At 40.3% G+C, this 24,500-nt stretch overlaps 1 protein-coding gene across 3 annotated transcripts in view; it reads right to left on the bottom strand.

Moving 5' to 3' along the window:
* ARAP2 (ArfGAP with RhoGAP domain, ankyrin repeat and PH domain 2) overlaps positions 1 to 24,500 on the bottom strand; it is a 441,859-nt gene that overhangs the window by 197,595 nt on the left and 219,764 nt on the right. For all 3 annotated transcript variants that reach the window (XM_077279928.1, XM_077279930.1, XM_077279929.1), the window contains 2 exons: positions 2,408 to 2,510; positions 174 to 372 (listed from right to left, as the gene is read on the bottom strand). In XM_077279928.1, coding sequence (XP_077136043.1) covers positions 174 to 372; positions 2,408 to 2,510 — 302 coding nt within the window. The remainder of the gene's footprint in view (positions 1 to 173; positions 373 to 2,407; positions 2,511 to 24,500) is intronic.

Below are 24,500 nucleotides of genomic sequence, written 5' to 3'. Positions count from 1 at the left end.
AATTGCAAAAATTATTATTGGCCAAAAACACATGAATTTAAATAAACAAAAGTTCTTCTAAAAAGGTCCATATACTTTAGTCCAGGTGCTGCCATCATAGCTACTGCAGCTTACCATGTAAATATGCAGTGAATATATAACTTTTATAGAATAAAATGGATATATGCCCTTACTCAGTTCCTTCAGTTTCTTTAGCTGAATTATGTCTCCTTGAACATCCGCTTGACCATGACTGTAGTGTAGACAGGTTTTCTCCAAGGCAAACCAGCTTTCTTTCCATTCCATAAGACTATATGTGTCTTTGTAGCACAAGCATCCAATTAAATCAAATTCTAACTCTGTTAAATATTCATCTACAGTAGGAACAAAATTCTAGGAAAAAAATAATAAGATATATAGAAATGTAGATAGTAAGTCATTAAACAGTAAATATGAGCATCATTTGGTCTACAAATAAAAGAAAATTAGTAAAAAAGAAAAACATGAGAAAAATAAAGGAAAGAAAATGGAAAAAAAAGAAAGAAAATAGACAATACTTCAGTTGTGAGAGCCTTATTTTTCTTACATATAGGGGTAGATGACCCCCAGGACTACGCACCCTTATCCATCCATCTTTTCCACACAAGGTTTTTATTGGGATCTATGCCTGGACTTATTTCACTCCCCATTCAGATGAGCCTTTTTTGGGCACATGGAGAGATATAACATTTTAGGGACCATCCGTATTTTGGTAACCTTGACGTGATTGGATGACTTTTGCGCTTATTTATCAAAAAACGTTAAGTGTCTTTAATGTTTACAGGTATATTGGAGTTCATGTATTCATTAAATGCAGCATACTGACGCATCGTGCATGTATAAGCTAGCATCATTTGTTGTTCTAACTAGAATTGTATTAGTGCAGTGTGGGTAATAATGTTTTATCACATATTTGTCACAGTTATCTGCCCTTGTTATGTGAACTTGTTCTAGTGCTGGACATCTGTGACAGAGAAGTTGGGCAGTGCTGGAACTACCTGACCAGACTTACTGAATTTTCTGGGGGCCAATCACAAGAACTGTCAGTGGACGAGTCAAGAGACAGGTTCAGTTGGTGATTCCATGCTATATCTAAATCCCCTGTATTCTGTCACTTGATGTGGCTATGTAACTATTGAATGATATTTGGGGGCTTCACTGGTGCATTCTTGGATTGTAATTCTGTGTTTTGACTTCCTGACTATTCTCCTGATTAATCCTCTCACTGTCTTGACCCTTGTGTCCCCTGGCTTCTCTTTGTTTTTTAATGTGATTGACTACACACTTTTTTCGGATTTGTTATTATCCCTAACTTTGTCCTCAGCCGGATCGTTCCAGTCAGCAGCTAATGCACTGCTCAGTTATGGAGCTGCACAGCGCAACTCCATCAATGGAATAGTGGCTACAGCCAGGTAGTGTACATCCGCCACCTATTCAATTCAATAGGTGGCAGATGTGCAGTACCCAGCCGCAGCCACTATATAGTCTATGGCGCAGTGCTGTGCAGCTCCATAACTAAGCATAAGCTTATACCATTAATGGAAAGGTCCAGGTTAACCCTTTTGACAAGGGTGGAAGTACTACCTGTGTAACCTATACACCTGCAACAGGACCCAAAATGTAAGGGGACTTATATCCACCACCAATGCTTATGTAATTGTTCTTTATGATGAGCCACTGGACTAGAAAGGGACAATATATTGTTCTTGCCCAGTGGCACTCTTCTAACCATGTCTGCTACTGATCAAAGGGATTATCTAGAATCGTTAAGTTGTTCTACCACAAGCTATTCTACATCCTAGGATGATTGAATTTTATATTTTGTCTACGTTTTACTACTGTTTCTAAAGCAAATGCCCTGTTCACTCCTCGAAATAACATTGACTACATGAGGTGGAAAGCAATTAATTCTTCTGTTTTTCACTTTTCGCCCCTGGAAGGAGTTTGAACTAAATGGTAAGTGATATTGACAATACACTAGCAATTGATATGTTAATTTTGGAAATCTTTTCTGAAAATTTTTCCATTTAATCACATGCATATTTTCTATCCCTGACATATTGTAATAATCCTGTAAATTTGTTCATTTCACACCAAGTCGGTTGTATTCCCTTTTATCTGAAAAATCCATTTGCAACATCATACACATTAGCAGATTTCTAGCAGGTTATGCATGCATTTTCCCTTTAGCACAGTAAAAAAAAAAAAAATAACAAGAAGATAAAATAAAATGTTGCACATAATAAAGTACACTGCAAAATATATATACGGTAAATGAATATATTAAAAACATTAAAGCTGATTCCTTAGAGGGCCTACTGTTAACAGCGCCAATTTATTTCATGCTAATGCCTTAGGCTTAACTTTATCGGATAATTATCAGCATTACCTTAGATATTGCCTTGGCCCATTCTCTCTGAGTCTCTGCATTTTCAGCTCCGAAAAGAAACATACGTTCCGCCAATAAGTAGATCTCAAAGGTAAATATAGCCCTAAAGCAAACATAAAAAAGTTGCACTGTATTTAGATTCTATAATCTAACATAGCCCGAGGCTTAATTCTCTTCAATAGCATTTTCTGCTAATGTCCTCGTAGAATACTTACTCATATCTGTTAGAGAGGAGAAACATGTCTAATAATATCTGATATATTGAAAGCTTGAAAAATTGCTGTATTTAGAGAAACTACCAGCACTTACATTCCATATACGACACCTTTAAAAAATTTCCTATTTTCACCGAGAGCCCTGAAAACAATTATATTTAATTCCCAGTAAAGACTTTAGGCGGTTGCTCACAAATAGTCAATAACCACTTAGAAGTTTTTTGTCTTCTTTGACTAAATGCCTATTTGTTCTTGCAATATATCTGATACAATTATTTTATAGATTTACAGCTCATTTCCTAAAGCTATTTAAAAGTAGCACTCATTTAGAACACTGCTAGATTATCGTTGCGGAAAAACTTTGATATAGAGACGTATTACTTTTTTTCTAAATTATTTAAATTAATACAAAGTGTTATCTTCGATATAATGATAATTGCTGTTTAGATTTCTTCGGCTTCATGCAAAGAAATATGGGTTCAATCAGTAAAACTCCAGTGTATAGTGCAGTGGCAGAATAAAAATGTAATAGAGATTAATGTGATCAATTTTGGAGGTATTCTTTCCACTCCAGTGCTACGAAGAGTGGAGGGAGTTGATGGCAAAAAGTTAATGTAACGGAGTCAGTAAGAGAGCAAATGCATCATTTCTGCAATGCAAAATGCTACTAATAATGAATTGTATAAAACATTTAAAAGGCGAAAGTTGCATTGTGCTAGGAGGAGAAGAGATTATTTTTTTCTATGGAAAGAAAAACAAGCCTCAGACAGCTTTTTAGGCATTCTTTTCAGTGAGCACCTTGGAGTAAATTGGCAGTCTGACATATGCTTTATTTGTAATTACCTTTAAAGTTAAAATACACTTAGTTATGTTTTAAAAGCCCTTTCAGACAAATTACAGGAGCTAAATACACAACCCTTGCTGTGTTTCATTGATCATGCTAAAAGCAATCCATTTTAGTTAAAACTAATTATTGTTCGGCAGAAAACAGAAGTATTTTATGGCGTCCATTAGCAGAAAATTATTCTGATTGCTGCCCTATAAACTGTACTACTGGGTAGAGGCAATGCGTTTTTCCAAGAAATTGTAAACTGATGAAAATGGCTGTGTAAGATGTATAAATAATAGTCTAATAAAATGTTTTGAAAAAAAATGGTAAAAAGAGACCTGATGGTGGATTCAAACTCTTTATTGATGATGGGACCAGCAAGGATTAAGTCGCCTCTCTTCATGGGTCTAAAATCAATTACGGTACATGGATTGCCTCCAGCATATATAAGCCCTTGAGTTCTTAGATGGCTCTTCTACTAAGTTTATAATTTTGACTCCTTTCACAGTTAACCGCTACCCAACCGCTGATGGTAAATAAATGACAGTACTTGCTTGGTTTTGCGCAGAGCCGATGTTTGATTATGGACCCCCGTATACCTCCTGTCATTATTCACACCGTGATTGTCACCCCTACATCACGGATTGGGGTGACTTTAGCATGTGCAGGGGGTCTTATCCTAGTTATCCCTCCACTGCTACAATGTGATGAAAAAACACACACAAGGCTATTGACCTCTTAGTTTACAGCAGGGGCTTATTTTAGTTATCCCACTGCTCTTCAATATACCACGAACTGCAGGGATTTATGTATATCCCGCTTTACAGTTCCGCTTGAACTTGCAGCTCTCTGGCACCCCCTTACCATCTGGTAAGGTTAGGTACTGCACCTAGGGTAATTAGTCGCCAGGAAGGCTGCCTGCTTTGTACTGGCTATTGGGCATGCTGCAGCGAGGCGATATAACTACTCCCATTCAGGCAGGAACAATAATTATCAATGCCGCCGTCGCTACAACGACTCCCAAAGGCACAGAACAAAGGTATACTGCCACCAGCTTCGATTAAACGGGTCTGAAGCTAACCCAAAACAGTAGCGTAATTCCCTTCAGAAGACTTAAGGTACGTTTTAGAACAGGAGAACGAAACTAGTATTTAGATATTTTACTCTGTAAAAAATTAAGGCAGTGTTTACAAAAAGGCATATAAAGATGTTACAATATGAGACAATTGAAAATATGTACAAGGCAATTATAAAAATAACAGGGGTTAACTGAGAAAATAACACTGACATGTGTTCAGGACATTGCAGGCAACCAGGCTAGTGGGCGGAGTTCCCATATGTCCCAGTTCATCAGGGCTAGCAGTCAGGGCTCTTCAGGTAAGACTCCTCTGGTAAAACTCAGACTAAGACTGAAGGCTGGGTTAAATGGAGTCCCTCAAAACCTGGAGCCTCGTGACATCACTAAAGGGGTTGAGTTAACATCGCCCTCCCCTCTCATCAGAGTTACCAAATTTAACACAAAGTCTTATAATGCTAGCATCTCCACTCCAGAACGTGTCAGAATCATAACACACCCAGCATTCTTCTTATTTTACAATTGGCTTTCTAATGATACTAAATTCGGGCTCATTGTGATGCCCGGTTCCAGAGAAATCTGTACTCTGTCCCTGTTTGAACTAGAGGCTCATGCTTACAGTGTTTGACAGATCCGCTGATGGACGTTAGCAATATGTACTTATTTTCCTAGCCTAAATAGTTGGCCCAATATCTTACAATATTGGAACAAAGGACTTCATGGATTTTGGGAAATTCTATACCAGTTCTAGCTGAATCTAGATGGGAGGAGGGATGAGTAAGTTACCCAGAGCCTGGAATTTACAGCTAGCAATAAAACCTTTTCTACACGTCCATATCTCAGCAAACACAAACACAGAGAGAAGGGTTTTTTTAGCCCGCAGCATGGGTCTGACAGGCAAAGCTACAAAATCATATTACATTTCATACAATATTGTGACACCTCCAATCATCGGGATTCCGATGCAGAATGCTTGATCTGCACTGGCCACATCATCGTGGCGTGATTGCCTCAGGTGTCAATGATGTTAATTCTGTGTTATACTCCAGATTGGCAGTGGGCTCCTTCTCTCACACTTCCGGCACCCCTGCGACATGATCGCAGGGGAGCCAAGGATCGTCATGGCAGCCGGAAGTCAAAAGATGTCTGCCAGCTATGATGGCCTGTTAGACCCAGCCACCAGTAGGGTCTGATCGGCAAGATGCCAGTGTAAAGATGAGAGGTCTCATGCATTTCAATACATGTCTCACACAGCTCAACTGTGGTGAACTCAGTCATTTTTTTCCCATGGTGTTGAGGTCACCGCAGTTCAGCCCAGCTGGGAATGCAGCCTCAGTGACCAGTGGTAACCTCTGTGAGAAATGGTGTGTGCCACCTTGCACCTTGCCACAAATCTTATGCCAGTCAAAGACTGGAGTATGATTTTTGCCATAAGGTACCCTACAGTTCATCATGAATTAGATGGGCTGTGGTGGCACATCTCTGTTCCTCCCCTGTCCCTTTCCAGCTCAACCTATTGTAGTGGAGCTGGGTGAAACTGGAAAAGGCATAACATTTTTTGCAAAACTCTGTGTGATGAATCAGTGTTTGTATTAATGGTCCTAGAATTGAGCAAAAAAGCAAAACAAAACATTGATACTCGCTAGAGAGAAGCAAATCGAACTACAGCAAATCAAATTTGATTTGAATCAAATGAAATTACTCAGGTCCCTAAAACTTCAAACAGCTTGTGTTTCGATTTACATTGATTGGTCAGAAAAAAAATATGCCCATTGTCACACTGCTGAAAACGCATAGTCATGGAAGATTATCACAAGAAATATAAAAGATTGGGTCAAGCAGCGCTATTCTATTTTGTCCGCTCTCTCTCATGTAAATTTGCTGACATGCCTCATTTTTCAGTTTAGAACAATAAGCAGGTTGTATGAGTGTACATAGTGTAGAGTGGCTAAAGGGTGTCTAATCGACGGGAGGTATGTATCACAGAGAAGGCTTGTCGCTGTGATGTGACCCGGAGTGTTTTCTGTAATGCTCATAAAGTAATAAGGAATTGTGTAGTATATTTGGGTCCGGGTTACGGGTAGCTATGAGAGATGGGAGGGTCTGGCTACCCATATACCTCACCCCTGGGTAAGGGGCATAACCATGCCTGTCTATGTTTGTGTCAGGACCTGTGGTGATGTCACAACCACATGTCTAATCATGTGATGGGTTCTGGGTGTGGTTTCAGGCTACTTAATGGAGGTGTGTTTGGCACATGAGAGTGAGTGTGGGAGTCTGTCATGGTGGACAGATTCCCATGTGTCCAGGGAGGACACTACAGACAGGAGTCTGTGTGTGTGGAGGGGCAAGCCTCCACAGTGTGTTAAGGCTTCAGGACTGAGCCTGAAGAAACGGACATTTGTTTCCCTATGCCTGAGCCAAAGGCTATTTGTAAGACTGTTTACCTTTATTTTGCTGACTTAAATGGTTTATGGAGCAAATAAACGTACATGAACACTGAAGAGAATACGCCTCCTGTTTCATCCTACGCATCTGAGCGAGTGAACCCCTACAATAGTCTTAGACTATGTACATCATTTCAGGTGGTATTTTGGAATAAGCAGTCATGTGTGTATATTTTAGGAATTACACTATTTCAGGTTGAATTACATGTTGCTTTTTCACCAGTTTTTCTTTCTCTAATTTTCACATGTCTACCAGCTGGATGGAGATTTGTTGCTACAGTATATTGTTTTGCATATACATTGCAAAGAGACATGAGGGATAACTGCTCTCTTGTCTCTGTGTAGAACATGTTTAGCAGCAGCTTCAGCATGAAGGACATTATACAATAGAATGGTGCTGTGTAGCTGTGAATCCAGCACTGATATGAGATAAATCATTTAGTAGCAGAAGTAGTGTAGGTGTGTCATTTTTATTCATCTTATTACTCCCTTCTTCTCCTCTTCCTTTAATCTCCATTGACTCAAATAGAAAAGTAACAGTAATAAAGATGAGCTGATTGCTTTGTGCAACCCCAGTCCATAGTCCAGTTCAGTGCTCTTAGCATGGCAGATTTCATGCGCTTCCAGATTTCCCAGTGCAGCTTTTGGTTTGCTGGCCTGGTGTGACATCATCTGTGCAGCACAAAGATCATTTCTCAACAGTCAAAATTGTCATGAACAAAATGGATTTAATTTATATTTCCAAGTAAATGAGGAGTTGGAGGCAGTGGAGAGAACAAAAATGTCTCAAATGTAAAGAAAAATAGCATGGTTCTTTCATAAGAGATATTACAAATATTATTATATTTGCTTGTAGTATGTGCTTGATTTATGCAAAGTATGAGAATACCCGCTGTGACTCAATACTGACCAAAGGGATGCAACTGATTTTGTGCTGTACTTACTGTATATATTTTCATAACTCATACTCAACCTGTATATTGGTTGCTAAATGTTTGGCTTTGTCAATTGATGTCCAGAGCTCATATCCCAAGCAATTGACACTTCTGAATTTTAAATAAAGGAAATGTATGATCAAAAAATGATATTACATGTTTTCTGCAACTCACTTGTAGACTTCCCAAGGTCAGTAGAAGCATCATATTATTAAGATGTGTGATTTAGTGACAGATGACAACCTTGATGCTCTACTGCAGGCTTGGATAAAGCAGAATATCATGAAGGATGCTCATCAATCATTTTTTTTAAATTTCATAGCCTAGTAAAAATATTATCAAAAATTCTAGTGCAAAACTACGGTTGTTGTCTAGGATCAAAGTGTCCTGTGTTTGGATATCATGATAGAAAATAATGTATCCTATATAAAAGAATGTACTCCAATATAGGCACCTGTCGGATTAACCTGATTTATATGCTTTATAGGACAAATAATGTCAATATAATCAGAGTTAGCAACAATTAAATATACTACTCATTTTGAAAGTATAGATGTCAATGAAGCTGTATAAAATGATCTTACTACTGTTACATATCTACATTATTAATTGTACAAAGTGCATCTTCAAATAGGAGGATGTGCATCTTAATATTATTGCATAACAATGGTTGTTCCATAGAGATGATGATGATACGATATACCACTGTGCCTGTGTGTACTGCAATTTCCTAAAATTACAGTTTCACCACACACGGTTTTATAGGGAAACAATAAAATTTTATTGGTGATATTAATGTCACAATTTATTGGTATAATAAAAAAACATTTTAAACAATACAATAAAGTTGAATTAGGGGATATGAAGCATAAAGAGGAAAAACAAGTGGAAAAGTAAATTATTATATTACATGCTGAATTTTCTGTTAATACAAAGGAAATTTTTAGTTTATGGTCACATTCTGTTTCTGGCTTCTCTTTAACCCCTTCACCCCCAAGCCTGTTTTCACCTTTTTGACCAAGCCAAATTTTACAATTGGGTCATTCCATGTCAAGTGGACCAGTGGTCCCCACTCAACCTTCTCCGATTTTGCTGAAAATTTATAAGGATGTACATGTATGTTTGAAAAGAGGTTCTGTTAATTTTTAGGGCCAGATCTCAAATACATTGGGCACTGTTGACCTTTCACTGGAGGTTCCACCAAGCTTGTGGCTTCAGCTAAGAGGATTTTGCAAACTTTGGCACATAGCCATTAGAGTTCTATACTGGCTATGATGCTGAAATTTGGCATACTAGCTCAGCTTTTGCTGCTAAACACGATAAAATTATTACCGGCTATGACAAAACAATATTTCGGCCGCAATTTTGTGTCAAAGTAGCTTGAAAAACGCGTCGCATAAAATTTAAGCCAAATTTTGCCCATATATAACTCAAGACCAAAAACCAATAGTAACTGGTGCTTTGCCCTGTACACCAAACATCTACATTACTTTGCATTGCTGCAATATCATGGTCAAAGCATATGTATTTGTGGAAATATTCACACCCACATATGATGAAAAACTTAAAAAAAACGAATTTTACCTATTTTTAGGTCAAATTTCTCAAAAAGGGTACCCCTAAAATATATTAATTCTGATATCATTAGAAAGAGCACATTTTTCTCTACAAGGATCATTGGGTTTTTAATTGGAGTCTCTCAGTTTAAGAAATGAAAAATGCCACTGAACATGGTGTTATTTATTAATGCGCAATGGATGGTAACTGCACTATTCAAACCCTTGCGTTGGTCCATGGTGGTTATACCACAACCAATTCCCTAAGAATTGGTATTATAATCCTATTAAGAGTTGTAATAATGCTGTCTTTCGAGAATTGGCAGCCCCGTCGCCTAGGAGCCATGGCCGATAGCCGTGCAAGGCGAGCCTCAGGCGGTCTCTTTATCGCAGGTTCCAAAGCCTGAGGGTGGGTGTCTTTGCCTAGGATCCCAAGCCTAATATTGGGTATCTTTTGTTGGTTCCCAAGCTATAATGTTCAGTCTAAGTGGTCTGGAATTGTTGCTGAATTTGCAACATAATCGGTTCAGAGAAGCTGTATTGTCGGCCCATTGCTGTCCAAAAAGGTCCAAATCTTGACATTGGCACCTAAAAGTTGGTCCATTAAGGCTATATCAGACGAATTCGGTGCCTCTGAACGAATGGTCAAACAAGCTCGAAAGCTTAAATGTGAACATGGGATCTTAGCCTTACCTAGAATCAAGTGTGGCAAGAAAGTTTCCGAGGAAGTGAAGAAAAAGGTGCAGGCATTTTTTGAGGATGATGAATTCAGTCGAATGTGCACTGGTAAAAAAGACTATGTATCAGTGCGAATAGCAGGAGAAAAAAAGCAGATGCAAAAGCGACTATTACTGAGCAATATGAGGGAAATGTTTGTTGCCTATCGGGATCGGAATGGCCCTGAAATTGGATTTTCCAAGTTGTGTGAGCTTCGGCCAAAGTGGTGCGTAAACGTTGGATCTGCTGGAACACATTCCGTTTGTGTGTGTACCATTCACCAAAATGTCAAACTAATGCTTGCAGCATGCCCAATCAATGATGACTACAAAGAGCTCATATGCAAAATGGTCTGTGGAATTGAATCCAAGGACTGTATGCTTGGCCGTTGTGATAAATGCCCGGGTCCTGAAGTTTTAAAAGAATTTCTAGTCAATGTGTTTGTCAACAGTGACCCTGAAGATATTATTGAGTTCAAACAATGGATTCACACTGATCGAGACACGCTTGATACGAAACAACTGATTATAGAAGATTTCATTGAAGAATTGGTTTTGAAAATTTCTAAACTTTGTAGCCATCACTAAATCGCCAAGCATCAAAGTTGATATCTGAAATCGTTGAAGGAAAATCTGAGACCTGGAGAGCTTGTGATCCTTATGGACTTTGCTGAAAATTACTCATTTATTGTTCAAGATGCCATTCAAGGTTTCCACTGGGAAAATAGTCAAGCTACAGTACACCCATTTGTAATTTACTTCAAGGAGTTAAATGGTGAAGCTGCGCAGAACATCAGCTTGTGCATAATCAGTGATTGCTCATGACATGACACAGTTGCAGTCCACACTTTCTTAACAGTAATTGTGGAGTATCTCAAGACTCTCATCTATGGGATTCGTCATATCCACTACTTCAGCGATGGATCTGCAGCCCAGTACAAAAATTTCAAACATTTTCTCTACTTGTGCCACCACAATGCTGATTTCAGTATCAGCGCTGAATGGAATTTTTTTGGTACCAGTCATGGAAAGTCACCCTGTGATGGGATTGGAGGGACAACAAAGAGGTTGGCAGCTCGTGCCAGTCTTCAACGCCCAACTGAAAACCAAATACTTACCCCGGTGGATTTATTCAACTTTTGCAATGAGCAACTGCATGGAATCAAGTTTTTTTTTGTTCCAAAAGAAAAAATTTACGAAATACGGGTAGTTCAAGAGAAAAGGTTCAAAGATGGACATACGATTGCTGGAACAAAAGAAAATCACCAGTTTGTGCCAATTGATGACAAAAAGATTTGCATTTCAAGGGTGTCAAATGACCCATCATCTTTCATTGCCCATGTAGATAGATCTGTCAGATCAGAAATGCCTTTTGTGCCAATTGCTAACCTCCAGCCAGGGCAATACATTGCCTGCATTTACGATAGGAACTGGTGGATTGGAAATATTTCTGAAATTTCAGTCGACAAGCATGATGCATTAATACATTTTATGCATCCTCATGGACCAGCTAACTTCTTTCACTGGCCTGTGAGAAATGATACATGCTGGATTCCCGAGCAGACAATCAGTGCAATAATTCCAGCCCCAGCTGCAACAGCAATGGGCCGACAATACAGCTTCTCTTAACCGATTATGTTGCAAATTCAGCAACAATTCCAGACCACTTAGACTGAACATTATGGCTTGGGAACCAACAAAAGATACCAAATATTAAGCTTGGGATCCTAGGCAAAGACACCCACCCTCAGGCTTCGGAACCTGCGATAAAGAGACCACCCGAGGCTCGCCTTGCACGGCTATCGGCCATGGCTCCTAGGCGATGGGGCTGCCAATTCTCGAAAGACAGCATTATTACAACTCTTAATAGGATTATAATACCAATTCTTAGGGAATTGGTTGTGGTATAACCACCATGGACCAACGCAAGGGTTTGAATAGTGCAGTTACCATTCATTGCGTATTAATAAATAACACCATGTTCAGTGGCATTTTTCATTTCTTAAACTGAGAGACTCCAAAAAAAAACCCAATGATCCTTGTAGAGAAAAAGGTGCTCTTTCTAATGATATCAAAATTAATATATTTTAGGGGTACCCTTTTTGAGAAATTTGACCTAAAAATAGGTAAAATTCGGTTTTTTTAAGTTTTTCATCATATGTGGGTGTGAATATTTCCACAAATACATATGCTTTGACAGTGATATTGCAGCAATGCAAAGTCATGTAGATGTTTGGTGTACAGGGCAAAGCACCAGTTACTATTGGTTTTTGGTCTTGAGTTATATATGGGCAAAATTTGGCATAAATATTATGCGACGCGTTTTTCAAGCTACTTTGACACAAAATTGCGGCCGAAATATTGTTTTGTCATAGCCGGTAATAATTTTATCGTGTTTAGCAGCAAAAGCTGAGCTAGTATGCCAAAGTTCAGCATCATAGCCAGTATAGAACTCTAATGGCTATGTGCCAAAGTTTGCAAAATCCTCTTAGCTGAAGCCACAGGCTTGGTGGAACCTCCAGTGAAAGGTCAACAGTGCCCAATGTATTTGAAATCTGGCCCTAAAAATTTACAGAACCTCTTTTCAAACATGCATGTACATCCTTATAAATTTTCAGCAAAATCGGAGAAGGTCGAGTGGGGACGATTTTTAAAACTGGTCCACTTGATGTGGAATGACTCAATTGTGACCAGTGTCACTTTGAGATAATAACGCTCAACGGATCCCAGTGGTTCTGAAATTATTTTTTGTGACATACTGTACTTCATGATAGTGGTAAAATGTATTTGACGTGACTTGCGTTCATTTGTGAAAATATTTTAAATTTGGCCTTAATTTCGCAATTTTCAAACTTGTTATTGTTAAGCCATTAAACCAGAGAGTTATGTCACACAAAATAGTTAAATAGCATTTACCACTTGTCTAATTTACATCTTCAGCATTTTTTAAACAGAGTAGCAGGGATCGTAGTGTAAGTGACATTCGATTTTTTTTAGAAAAAAAAATAATAGCAGTTAGTACAGAGTAGCTTTATAGGTAGGGAGGTATCATATTAGAGTAGACAACGTCACAGTGTTAGTGACATTCAATGTTCTTTTAGAAAACAAAAATAGTACTTAGTACAGAACAGCATTAAAGGTAGGAGGGTAGCATATTAGAGAAGAGAACATCGTAGTGTTAGTGACATCCGATTTTCCTTTAGAAAAAAAATAGTTCTGAGTAGCTTTTAAAGTAGGGAGGTAGCGTACTAGAGTAGGGGACGTCACAGTGCTAGTGATGTCAAATTTTCATTTACAAAAAAATAGCAGTTAATACAGATTAACTTCATAGCAAGTTTTTGTTTTGCAAGAAAAAAAAGTATAGTTAGGGCAGAGTAAATTTATAGCTAGTGCATTTTGGGAGCATATGTCGCAGTGTTAGTGACGTCCGTTTTTATTTCGCAAAAACAAGAATAGTTAGTGCCGAGTAAATTTTTTACTAGTGTTTTAGGGGAGAGTGCAGTGGGTATGGAAAGTATTCAGACCCCTTTAAATTTTGGTAAATTCAAAAAAGTTCATTTTTTTCTCATTAATTTACACTCTGCACCCCATCTTGACTGAAAAAAAACAAATGTAGTAATTTTTGCAAATTTATTAAAAAAGAAAAACTGAAATATCACATGACCATTAGTACTCTGACCCTTTGCTCAGTATTGAGTAGAAGCACCTTTTGAGCTAGTACAGCCATGAGTCTTCTTGGGAATGAAGGAACAAGTTTTTCACACCTGGTTATGGGGATCCTCTGCCATTCTTCCTTGCAGATCCTCTCCAGTTCCATCAGGTTGGATGGTGAACGTTGGTGGACAGCCATTTTCAGGTCTCTCCAGAGATACTCAATTAGGTTTAGGTCAGGGCTCTATCTGGGCCAGTCAAGAATGGTCACAGACTTGTTTTGAAGCCACTCCTTTGTTATTTTAGCTGTGTGTCATTGTCTTGTTGGAAGGTGAACCTTCGGCCAAGTCTGAGGTCCAGAGCACTCTGGAAGAAGTTTTCATTCAGGATATCTCTGTACTTGGCCACATTCATGTTTCCTTCAATGACAACAGTCATTCCTGTCCCTGCAGCTGAAAAATACCCCCATAGCAGCATGATGCTGCCATGACAATGTTTCAATGTTGGGATTGCATTGGGCAGGTCATGAGCAGTGCCTCTTTTTCTCCATACATAGCTTCATGTGTTTTTTAGCAAACACTATGCGGGCTTTCATATGTCTTGCACTGAGGAAAGGCTTCCATCAAGACACTCTGCCATAAAGGCCCGACTGGTGGAGAGCAGCAGTGATAGTTGACTTTGTGGATCTTTCTCCCATCTTCCTACTGCATCTCTGGAGCTCAGCCACAGTGATCTTGGAGTTGTTCTTTACCTCTCTCACCAAGGCTCTTCTCTCACAATTGATCAGTTTGGCTGGGTGGCCAGGTCTAGGAAGACTTCTGGTGATCCCAAACTTCTTCTATTTAAGGATTATGGAGGCCACTGTGCTCTTAGGAACCTTGAGTACTGCAGAAATTCTGTTGTAACCTTGGCCAGATCTGTGCCTTGCCACAATTCTGTCTCTGAGCTCCTTGGCCAGTTCCTTTGACCATGATTCTCATTTGGTCTGACGTGTACTGTGAGCTGTCAGGTCTTACATAGTCAGATGTGTGCTTTTCCAAATCAAGTCCTATCAGTTTAATTAAATACAGATGGCCTCCAATGAAGGAGTAGAACCATCTCAAGGAGGATCACAAGAAAATAAACAGCATGTGACTTAAATATGAGTGTCTGAGCAAAGGGTCTGAATGCTTATGACCATGTGATATTTCTGTTTTTTTAAATTAAATTTGCAAAAATTTCTATATTTCTGTTTTTTTCAGTCAAGACGGGTGCAGAGTGTACATTAATGTGACTTTTATTTACTAAATGGCTGCAATTAAACAAAGAGAATGAAAGAGCATAATAGGGTTTTAAATGTAAAACAAGCACATAAACCACACTGGATCTGCTTACATGTTGGTGTTGCACCTAAGCAACATGTACCAATCGTATGTATCAGCTGCTGTAGGACACGAGTCCAAAGGACTTAGAGAAAGAGCATATTCAGGTGAAGTGTCACTGGATGCGCTGCTAATAAATATATATCCAATTAATATTTTTCTCGAAAATTTTATTTTAGCAGGCTTACAGTGTCAATGCATTGCAAGGTCAATGTAGTACCTTTTCATCAGGACAAAAACTTCAGCAGAACATTTGTTGAATTTGCTGAGGCATACCACCCCCATCTGGACATCTGTATAGATGAATCTCTGGTTCATTTCAATGGGAGAGCTTTTCAAACATGACATGGTGTACTCTCTCGATTTCAGCTAATTTTGTGTTCAAAAAGTCAAACGATGTTCCTCCCTTCCGAGCGTCCAAACAGTGGTTTTCCCATATTTGGGGTATTGTCGTATTCAGGAGAAATTGCACTAAAATTTTGTTTTGTTTTTTCCTGTTTCCCCAGTGAAAATAAAAAATCTGGGTCTACAGTAAAATTTTTATGAAAAAAGGTTAAATGTTAATTTTTTTCTTACACGTTGCTTCAGTTCCTGCCCAGCACCAGAAGTGTTAATAAACTTCTTCAAAGTGGTTTTGATCACCTTGATAGGTTCAGTTTTAAAAATCGTGTCACTTTTGGGTTTTTACTTTTCTGTCATATAGATCCCTCAAAGTCAAATGTGATGTGGTCCCTAAAAAATGGTTTTGCAAATGTTGTTAGCAAAATGAGAAATCACAGCAGTGTGAGCAGCTTCATTGTACATCAGCACCCCTGGTATGTAAAATATGAAATAAAAATAAACATCAGGAGCACATATTCTACATATAGAAGGAGGAGCAGGCAAATGCTCACAGGATTGAGTCTGATTAACATTCCAGGACATGTTTCAGTGAGTTTAACAAGACAGTAGCCATTTTAATTCTATAGTGATTACCTCCCTAGACAACACAAGTGTGATGTGCTAGTTAAACAAATGAAGGAATTTTTTAATGACGTTTTATTTAGATTTTTTTTCTATTTCTGCAGAACCTCTTTACATAAGTAACATGCCACAAACACAAGATAGTAGCACCAGCGTTGAGTCCCAGCAAAACCACTTTCAGCTTGGGTTTCTCACAGAAAAAAGCTTATGCTGCCAGCACATAATCCACATGGCACAGGAAGGGGGTTGGCTAACTTGCTCATTTAAATGTTTAAGCCAGCTTTCTTTTCTGTCCCGGTTGATGCATATATAGAATACTTCCCAAGAAGAAGTTGAGAAGTTTGACAGTGGGAGAATACGCCCTTTGTCAGCCCATTAGCACAGATTAAAGGATACCGATTGTTTGCTATGGCAACCTGAGTTTGAATAATGGCTTATGCATCTGTAATATGTTACATGTCAAATCATGTTTAAGGCGAAGTCTGATAGTCTACCACATATAGGCTGGATAAAGCACTGATAGTAGTGAATCAAATGATTTCAGGTTCAAGTCTCATTCTGAGAGAAATAACATATTTTGGTCAATAATATAAAGTTTAAAGGGAACCTGTCACCCCCAAAATCGAAGATGAGCTAAGCCCACCGGCATCAGGGGCTTATCTACAGCATTCTGTAATGCTGTAGGTAAGCCCATGATGTATCCTGAAAGATGAGAAAAAGAGGTTAGATTATACTCACCCCGGGGCGGTCCTGCTGCGGTCCGGTCCGATGGGCGTCACGGTCTTGGTCCAGGGCCTCCCATCTTCTTACGATGATGTCCTCTTCTTGTCTTCACACTGCGGCTCCGGTGCAGGCGTACTTTGTCTGCCCTGTTGAGGGCAGAGCAAAGTACTGCAGTGCGCAGGTGCTGGGAAAGGTCAGAGAGCCCTGGTGCCTGCGCACTGCAGTACTTTGCACTGCCCTCAACAGGGCAGACAAAGTACCCCTGCTCCGGAGCCGCAGCATGAAGACAAGAAGAGGACGTCATCGTAAGAAAATGGGAGGCCCCGGACCGGACCGCGATGCCCACCGCAGCGGGACTGCCCCTGGGTGAGTATAATCTAACCTCTTTTTCTCATCTTTCAGGATACATCGGGGGCTTATCTACAGCATTACAGAATCATCTGTAGCTCATATTCGATTTTGGGTGTGACAGGTTCCCTTTAAAATGAAAAATATTGCAGAACCGCTGTTAAAATGGTTGAAAAAGACACAAATATCATTAATCTCCTCCCATAAAGAGTTAAGTTTCTTAAATCTTAATATCCCAAAATAGTGCAACTCGTAAAGACAACTCAAAACCCACCTCTCTTATCTTCCCCCCGAAAAAACAAGCTATGACTCAGCTGTGCCAACAAAAAAAATAAAGTTATGGCTCCCAAAAAGTGGAAAAAAGGTGGTTAGTCATAAAGGGCAAAACTTCTTGGGAAAGCAGTGAAAAAAAACTAAAACAGCAATTAAAAGTTATTTGTGGACTGAAATCAAAGATTTTGAGGTGCAAAAATATATTTTTCATTTATTTTACTAAGTTGTCGAAAAACTATTCTGACAGTCAAACAACTTCTTGTATTCATATTTTTTCCTACATACTTCATTAAATGCACTTGCTGTACAAGAATCAGACTGACAACCCAAAATTTGCAAACTTTTAACACACTTGCCTAAAGTAATAAAATGACTATTTGTAGAAAATCTTTAGGATTTGACTTACAATTATACCCACTGTGTTCAGAAAAAAAACATATTGGAAGCACTCAATGTGCTGTGAATTTCAACTTTATTGTTGCACCATGAAAATAATTTATTACTTGTAACCAATGTAGTGTGCTGGAATCAATTTATCGAAACGACTCAAATTGACATGTAGCACGAACAAAACATTGGCAGCTTGAAAACAAGACTTGTTTGACTTAAATGAGCAGTTTTCAGCTTGCATTTTTAAAAGAAAAACTTTTACAACCCGGACATCAAGTGTGAGTCAAGCTGTGATACATGTCATTGGTTTGATCAACAATTATCTCCCTTGATTACCTAACAAAAATGAAAATGAAAATAAAATATTAGCAGTCCACGTAAAGCAGAAACATGAAAGTTCTTGATATCGCCTGCTAGGACTGTGTACATCAAGTCAGCTGTGTAATCAAGTACCTTACTCAATTGTCTGTGAGTCGTGTGCATGTTCTATTTGTCTTTTTCATGGGTAGAACATGTATCCATTATACTCTATAGGGCTGTTCAACTCTGTGTAGTTTTGCAGACCAAGTGGTCATCAAAAAATCACAACATGTCTGTTGTTGATCAAAATCAGAGATTTACTGTAAAATTATCCACACAAGTCTATGAGTCTGAAAATAAAACAGCACGCGGATGGCATCAGTGAGCTGTCTGTGTGCTGCTGATACATTGAGAGCAAAAAATGCCACTTGATGCAACATACTGGTAAACAACAATCTGTGTTTTTACATGCAGGAAAAGTCACTGATGATTGCATGAGGTCTACAGCTTGATCCTTCAGATATAGGTCTAAAGACTTTGTACATAAAGATGCACATAATTAACCCCTTCGCTGCATCTTTCTACTGCATTCATTAAGGGGTCTTAATCCTCAGCATCACTTTTTTTATGGTGCTAACGATTAAGTGAATAGCGCCCCGTTTTAAGTGAAAATGCAGTGGAAGTTGTCTGTATTTGGAAGCTGACATACTGCTGCATCAGTCATTAACTGTTGTGAATTCTGCTCTTGGGCTCCCTCCGGTGGTTGTAAGTGGTAGCGCTGCTGTCTCTGAATCACAGCATTTATCAGGTGTGTTCACTTTTTGCAATTTGGACTGGGCTATTTAGTCTTGCTTCACCCTTTAGTCAGTGCCAGTTGTCCATTGTTCCTGGAGGATTCACATCCCTGCCTGGTCTCTTCTGCTTTGCAGTTCTCTTCAACAAAGATAAGTTCTGGCCTTGATTTTGCTGTCCACATGCTGTGGTCTTATTGTTCAGTTCTTTTCTATGTTTTGTCTTGTTCAGCTTGATCTGTATAAGGATTTTTTTTAGCCAAGCTGGTATCTCTGGAGATGCAGATATACCCTCCATATCTTTAGTTAGCTGTGAAGATTCTGTATTTTCTGTGGTGGATATTTTCTAGTGTTTTAATACTGACCGCATAGTACTCTGTCCTATCCTTTCTATTTAGCTAGAAGTGGCCTCCTTTGCTAAATTCTCATTTCAGTCTGTGTATGTTTTTCCCTCTCCTCTCACAGTCAATATTTGTGGGGGGCTGCCTATCCTTTGGGAATTTTCTCTGAGGCAAGATAGTTTTCCCTTTTCTATCTCTAGGGGTAATTAGTCCTCCGGCTGTGTCGAGATGTCTAGGGAGCGCTAGGTACATTCCACGGCTACTTTTAGTTGCGGTGTTAGGTTCAGGGTCTGCAGTCAGTACAGGTACCACCTTCTCCAGAGTATGTCTCATGCTGCTCTTAGGCCACCAGATCATAACAGTACAACTGGCCAAACAATGAGTTAACCGCATCTCAGAAGAAGGGAAGGAAAGTGCTGAGCCATTTTTTTTCTGTAGTCTGTTGTGTTTTTTTTTTCTCTTCCCTCTTTGCCTCTGGGTGGCTCAGGAGTTCGGCGCTGGTATGGATGTTCAGGAATTGGCTTCTCGTGTGGATCAACTTGCTGCTAGAGTACAGGGTATTTCCGATTATATCGTTCAGACTCCAGTTTTAGAGCCTAGAATTCCAACTCCTGATTTGTTTTTTGGGGATAGGTCCAAATTTCTGAGGTTTAAAAATAACTGTAAACTGTTTTTTGCTCTGAAACCCCGTTCCTCTGGTGATCCCATCCAGCAGGTTAAAATTATTATATCTCTGCTGCGTGGTGACCCCCAGGATTGGGCATTTGCCCTGGAACCTGGGAATCCGGCGTTGCTTAATGTAGACACCTTTTTTCAGGCGCTTGGGTTATTGTATGATGAACCTAATTCAGTGGATCATGCTGAGAAGACCTTGTTGGCCCTGTCTCAGGGTAAAGAAGCGGCAGAATCATATTGCCAGAAGTTTAGAAAATGGTCTGTACTGACTAAATGGAATGAGGATGCCTTGGCGGCAATCTTCAGAAAGGGTCTTTCTGAATCCGTTAAAGATGGTGGGGTTCCCCATGCCTGCTGGTCTGAGTGATTCTATGTCTCTGGCCATTCAGATTGATCGGCGCTTGCGCGAGTGCAGAGTTGTGAACACTATGGCATTGTCTTCCGAGCGGAGTCCTGAGCCTATGCAGTGTGATAGGATTGTGTCTAGAGCTGAACAACAAGGATTCAGACGTCAGAATAGGTTGTGCTTTTACTGCGGCGATTCTGCTCATGTTATTTCTGATTGCCCTAAGCGTACCAAGAGAATCGCTAGTTCTGTTACCATCAGTACTGAACAACCTAAATTTCTGTTATCTGTGACCCTGATCTGCTCATTATCGTCATTTTCTGTCATGGCATTTGTGGATTCAGGCGCCGCTCTAAACTTAGTGGACTTAGAATTTGCCAGACGTTGTGGGTTCCCCTTGCAGCCTTTGCAGAGTCCTATTCCTTTGAGGGGCATTGATGCTACACCATTGGCTAAAAATAAACCTCAGTTTTGGACACAGCTGACCATGTGCATGGCGCCAGCCCATCAGGAAGATTGTCGTTTTCTGGTGTTGCATAATTTGCATGATGCTATTGTGCTGGGTTTCCCATGGTTACAGGTGCATAATCCGGTATAAAATTGGAAATCTATGTCTGTGACTAGTTGGGGTTGTCAGGGGGTTCATGGTGACGTTCCTGTGATGTCAATTGCCTCCTCCCCCTCTTCTGAAATTCCTGAGTTTTTGTCAGATTTCCAGGATGTATTCAATGAGCCCAAGTCCAGTTCCCTTCCACCGCATAGGGACTGTGATTGTGCTGTTGACTTGATTCCAGGCTGTAAGTTCCCTAAGGGCCGACTTTTCAACCTGTCTGTGCCAGAACATACCGCCATGCAGAGCTATGTTAAGGAGTCCTTGGAGAAGGGGCATATTCGGCCATCTTCTTCACCATTGGGAGCAGGTCTTTTTTTGTTGCCAAAAAAGATGGCTCCTTGAGACCTTGTATTGATTATCGCCTCTTGAATAAGATCACGGTCAAATTCCAATACCCTTTGCCTTTGCTTTCTGATCTGCTTGCTAGGATTAAGGGGGCTAGTTGGTTTACTAAAATTGACCTTCGAGGGGCATATAATCTGGTTCGTATTAAGCAGGGTGACGAATGGAAAACTGCGTTTAATACGCCCGAAGGCCATTTTGAATACCTTGTGATGCCATTCGGACTCTCTAATGCTCCATCTGTGTTTCAGTCCTTCATGCATGATATATTTCGGAATTATCTTGATAAATTCATGATTGTATATTTGGATGATATTTTGATTTTTTCAGATGATTGGGAGTCTCATGTGAAACAAGTCAGGATGGTATTTCAGATCCTTCGTGATAATGCCTTGTTTGTGAAGGGGTCTAAGTGCCTCTTGGCAGTACAGAAGATTTATTTTTTGGGCTTCATTTTTTCTCCCTCATCTATAGAAATGGATCCGGTTAAGGTTCAGGCCATTCATGATTGGATCCAGCCCACATCCATGAAGAGCCTTCAGAAATTTTTGGGCTTTGCTAATTTTTATCGCCGTTTCATTGCCAACTTCTCCAGTGTGGTTAAACCCCTGACCGATTTGACGAAGAAAGGCGCTGATGTTACGAATTGGTCCTCTGCGGCTGTTTCTGCCTTTCAGGAGCTTAAACGCCGATTTACTTCTGCCCCTGTGTTGCGTCAGCTGGATGTTTCTCTTCCGTTTCAGGTTGAGGTTGACGCTTCTGAGATTGGGGCAGGGGCCGTTTTGTCTCAGAGGAATTCTGATGGTTCCTTGATGAAACCGTGTGCCTTCTTTTCTCTAAAGTTTTCGCCTGCGAAACGCAATTATGATGTCGGCAATCGTGAGTTGTTGGCTATGAAGTGGGCATTTGAGGAGTGGCGACATTGGCTTGAGGGGGCCAAGCACCGTATTGTGGTCTTGACCGATCATAAGAATGTGATTTATCTCGAGTCTGCCAAACAGCTGAATCCTAGACAGGCCCGACGGTCCCTGTTTTTCTCCCGTTTTAATTTTGTGGTCTCGTATCTTCCGGGTTCTAAGAATGTTAAGGCTGATGCCCTCTCTAGGAGCTTTTTGCCTGATTCTCCTGGGGTCCTTGAGCCGGTCGGTATTCTGAAGGAAGGGGTGATTCTTTCTGCCATCTCCCCTGATTTACGACGGGTTCTTCAGAAATTTCAGGCTGATAAACCTGACCGCTGTCCAGTGGGGAAATTGTTTGTTCCTGACAGATGGACTAGTAAAGTGATTTCGGAGGTTCATTGTTCTGTGTTGCCCGGTCATCCTGGGATTTTTGGTACCAGAGATTTGGTTGGTAGGTCCTTTTGGTGGCCTTCTTTGTCACGGGATGTGCGTTCTTTTGTGCAGTCCTGTGGGACTTGTCCGCGGGCCAAGCCTTGCTGTTCCTGCGCTAGTGGGTTGCTTTTGCCTTTGCCGGTCCCTGAGAAGCCTTGGACGCATATTTCTATGGATTTTATTTCGGATCTTCCGGTTTCCCAGAGGATGTCAGTTATCTGGGTAGTTTGTGACCGGTTTTCTAAGATGGTTCATTTGGTACCATTGCCTAAGTTGCCTTCCTCTTCTGATTTGGTTCCGTTGTTTTTTCAGCATGTGGTTCGTTTGCATGGCATACCGGAGAACATTGTGTCCGATAGAGGTTCCCAGTTTGTTTCTAGGTTTTGGCGGGCCTTTTGTGCTAGGCTGGGCATTGATTTGTCTTTTTCTTCCGCATTTCATCCTCAGACAAATGGCCAAACCGAGCGAACTAATCAGACTTTGGAAACTTATCTGAGATGCTTTGTGTCTGCTGATCAGGATGATTGGGTGGCTTTCTTGCCATTGGCCGAGTTTGCCCTTAATAATCGGGCTAGTTCTGCTACCTTGGTTTCACCTTTCTTTTGTAACTCTGGTTTTCATCCTCGTTTTTCTTCAGGGCAGGTTGAGCCTTCTGATTGTCCTGGGGTGGACTCTGTGGTCGACAGGTTGCAGCAAATTTGGGCTCATGTTGTTGACAATTTGGTGTTGTCTCAGGAGGGGGCTCAGCGTTTTGCTAACCGTCGTTGCTGTGTTGGTTCCCGGCTTCGGGTTGGGGATTTGGTCTGGTTGTCTTCCCGTCATGTCCCTATGAAGGTTTCTTCCCCTAAATTTAAGCCTCGGTTTATTGGCCCTTATAGGATTTCTGAGATTATCAATCCAGTGTCTTTTCGTTTGGCCCTTCCAGCCTCTTTTTCCATCCATAATGTTTTTCATAGATCTTTGTTGCGGAAATATGTGGTGCCCGTTGTTCCCTCTGTTGATCCTCCTGCCCCGGTGTTGATCGATGGGGAGTTGGAGTATGTGGTTGAGAAGATTTTGGATTCTCGTTTTTCGAGGTGGAGGCTTTAGTATCTTGTCAAATGGAAGGGTTATGGCCAGGAGGATAATTCTTGGGTTGTTGCCTCCGATGTTCATGCTGATGATTTGGTTCGTGCCTTTCATTTGGCTTGTCCGGATCGGCCTGGGGGCTCTGGTGAGGGTTCGGTGACCCCTCCTCAAGGGGGGGTATTGTTGTGAATTCTGCTCTTGGGCTCCCTCCGGTGGTTGTAAATGGTAGCGCTGCTGTCTCTGAATCACAGCATTTATCAGGTGTGTTCACTTTTTGCAATTTGGACTGGGCTATTTAGTCTTGCTTCATACTTTAGTCAGTGCCAGTTGTCCATTGTTCCTGGAGGATTTACATCCCTGCCTGGTCTCATCTGCTTTGCAGTTCTCTTCAACAAAGATAAGTTCTGGCCTTGATTTTGCTGTCCACATGCTGTGGTCTTATTGTTCAGTTCTTTTCTATGTTTTGTCTTGTCCAGCTTGGTCTGTATAAGGATTTTTTTAGCCAAGCTGGTATCTCTGGAGATGCAGATATACCCTCCATATCTTTAGTTAGCTGTGGAGATTCTGTATTTTCTGTGGTGGATATTTTCTAGTGTTTTAATACTGACCGCATAGTACTCTGTCCTATCCTTTCTATTTAGCTAGAAGTGGCCTCCTTTGCTAAATTCTCATTTCAGTCTGTGTATGTTTTTTCCCTCTCCTCTGACAGTCAATATTTGTGGGGGGCTGCCTATCCTTTGGGAATTTTCTCTGAGGCAAGATAGTTTTCCCTTTTCTATCTCTAGGGGTAATTAGTCCTCCGGC

This window comes from Ranitomeya variabilis, chromosome 1 (genome assembly GCF_051348905.1).
Source record: "Ranitomeya variabilis isolate aRanVar5 chromosome 1, aRanVar5.hap1, whole genome shotgun sequence".
Classification (NCBI taxonomy): domain Eukaryota; kingdom Metazoa; phylum Chordata; class Amphibia; order Anura; family Dendrobatidae; genus Ranitomeya; species Ranitomeya variabilis.
The sequence above is the reverse complement of the archived record's forward strand: the minus strand, read 5'-3'. Positions and strand labels throughout refer to the sequence as shown.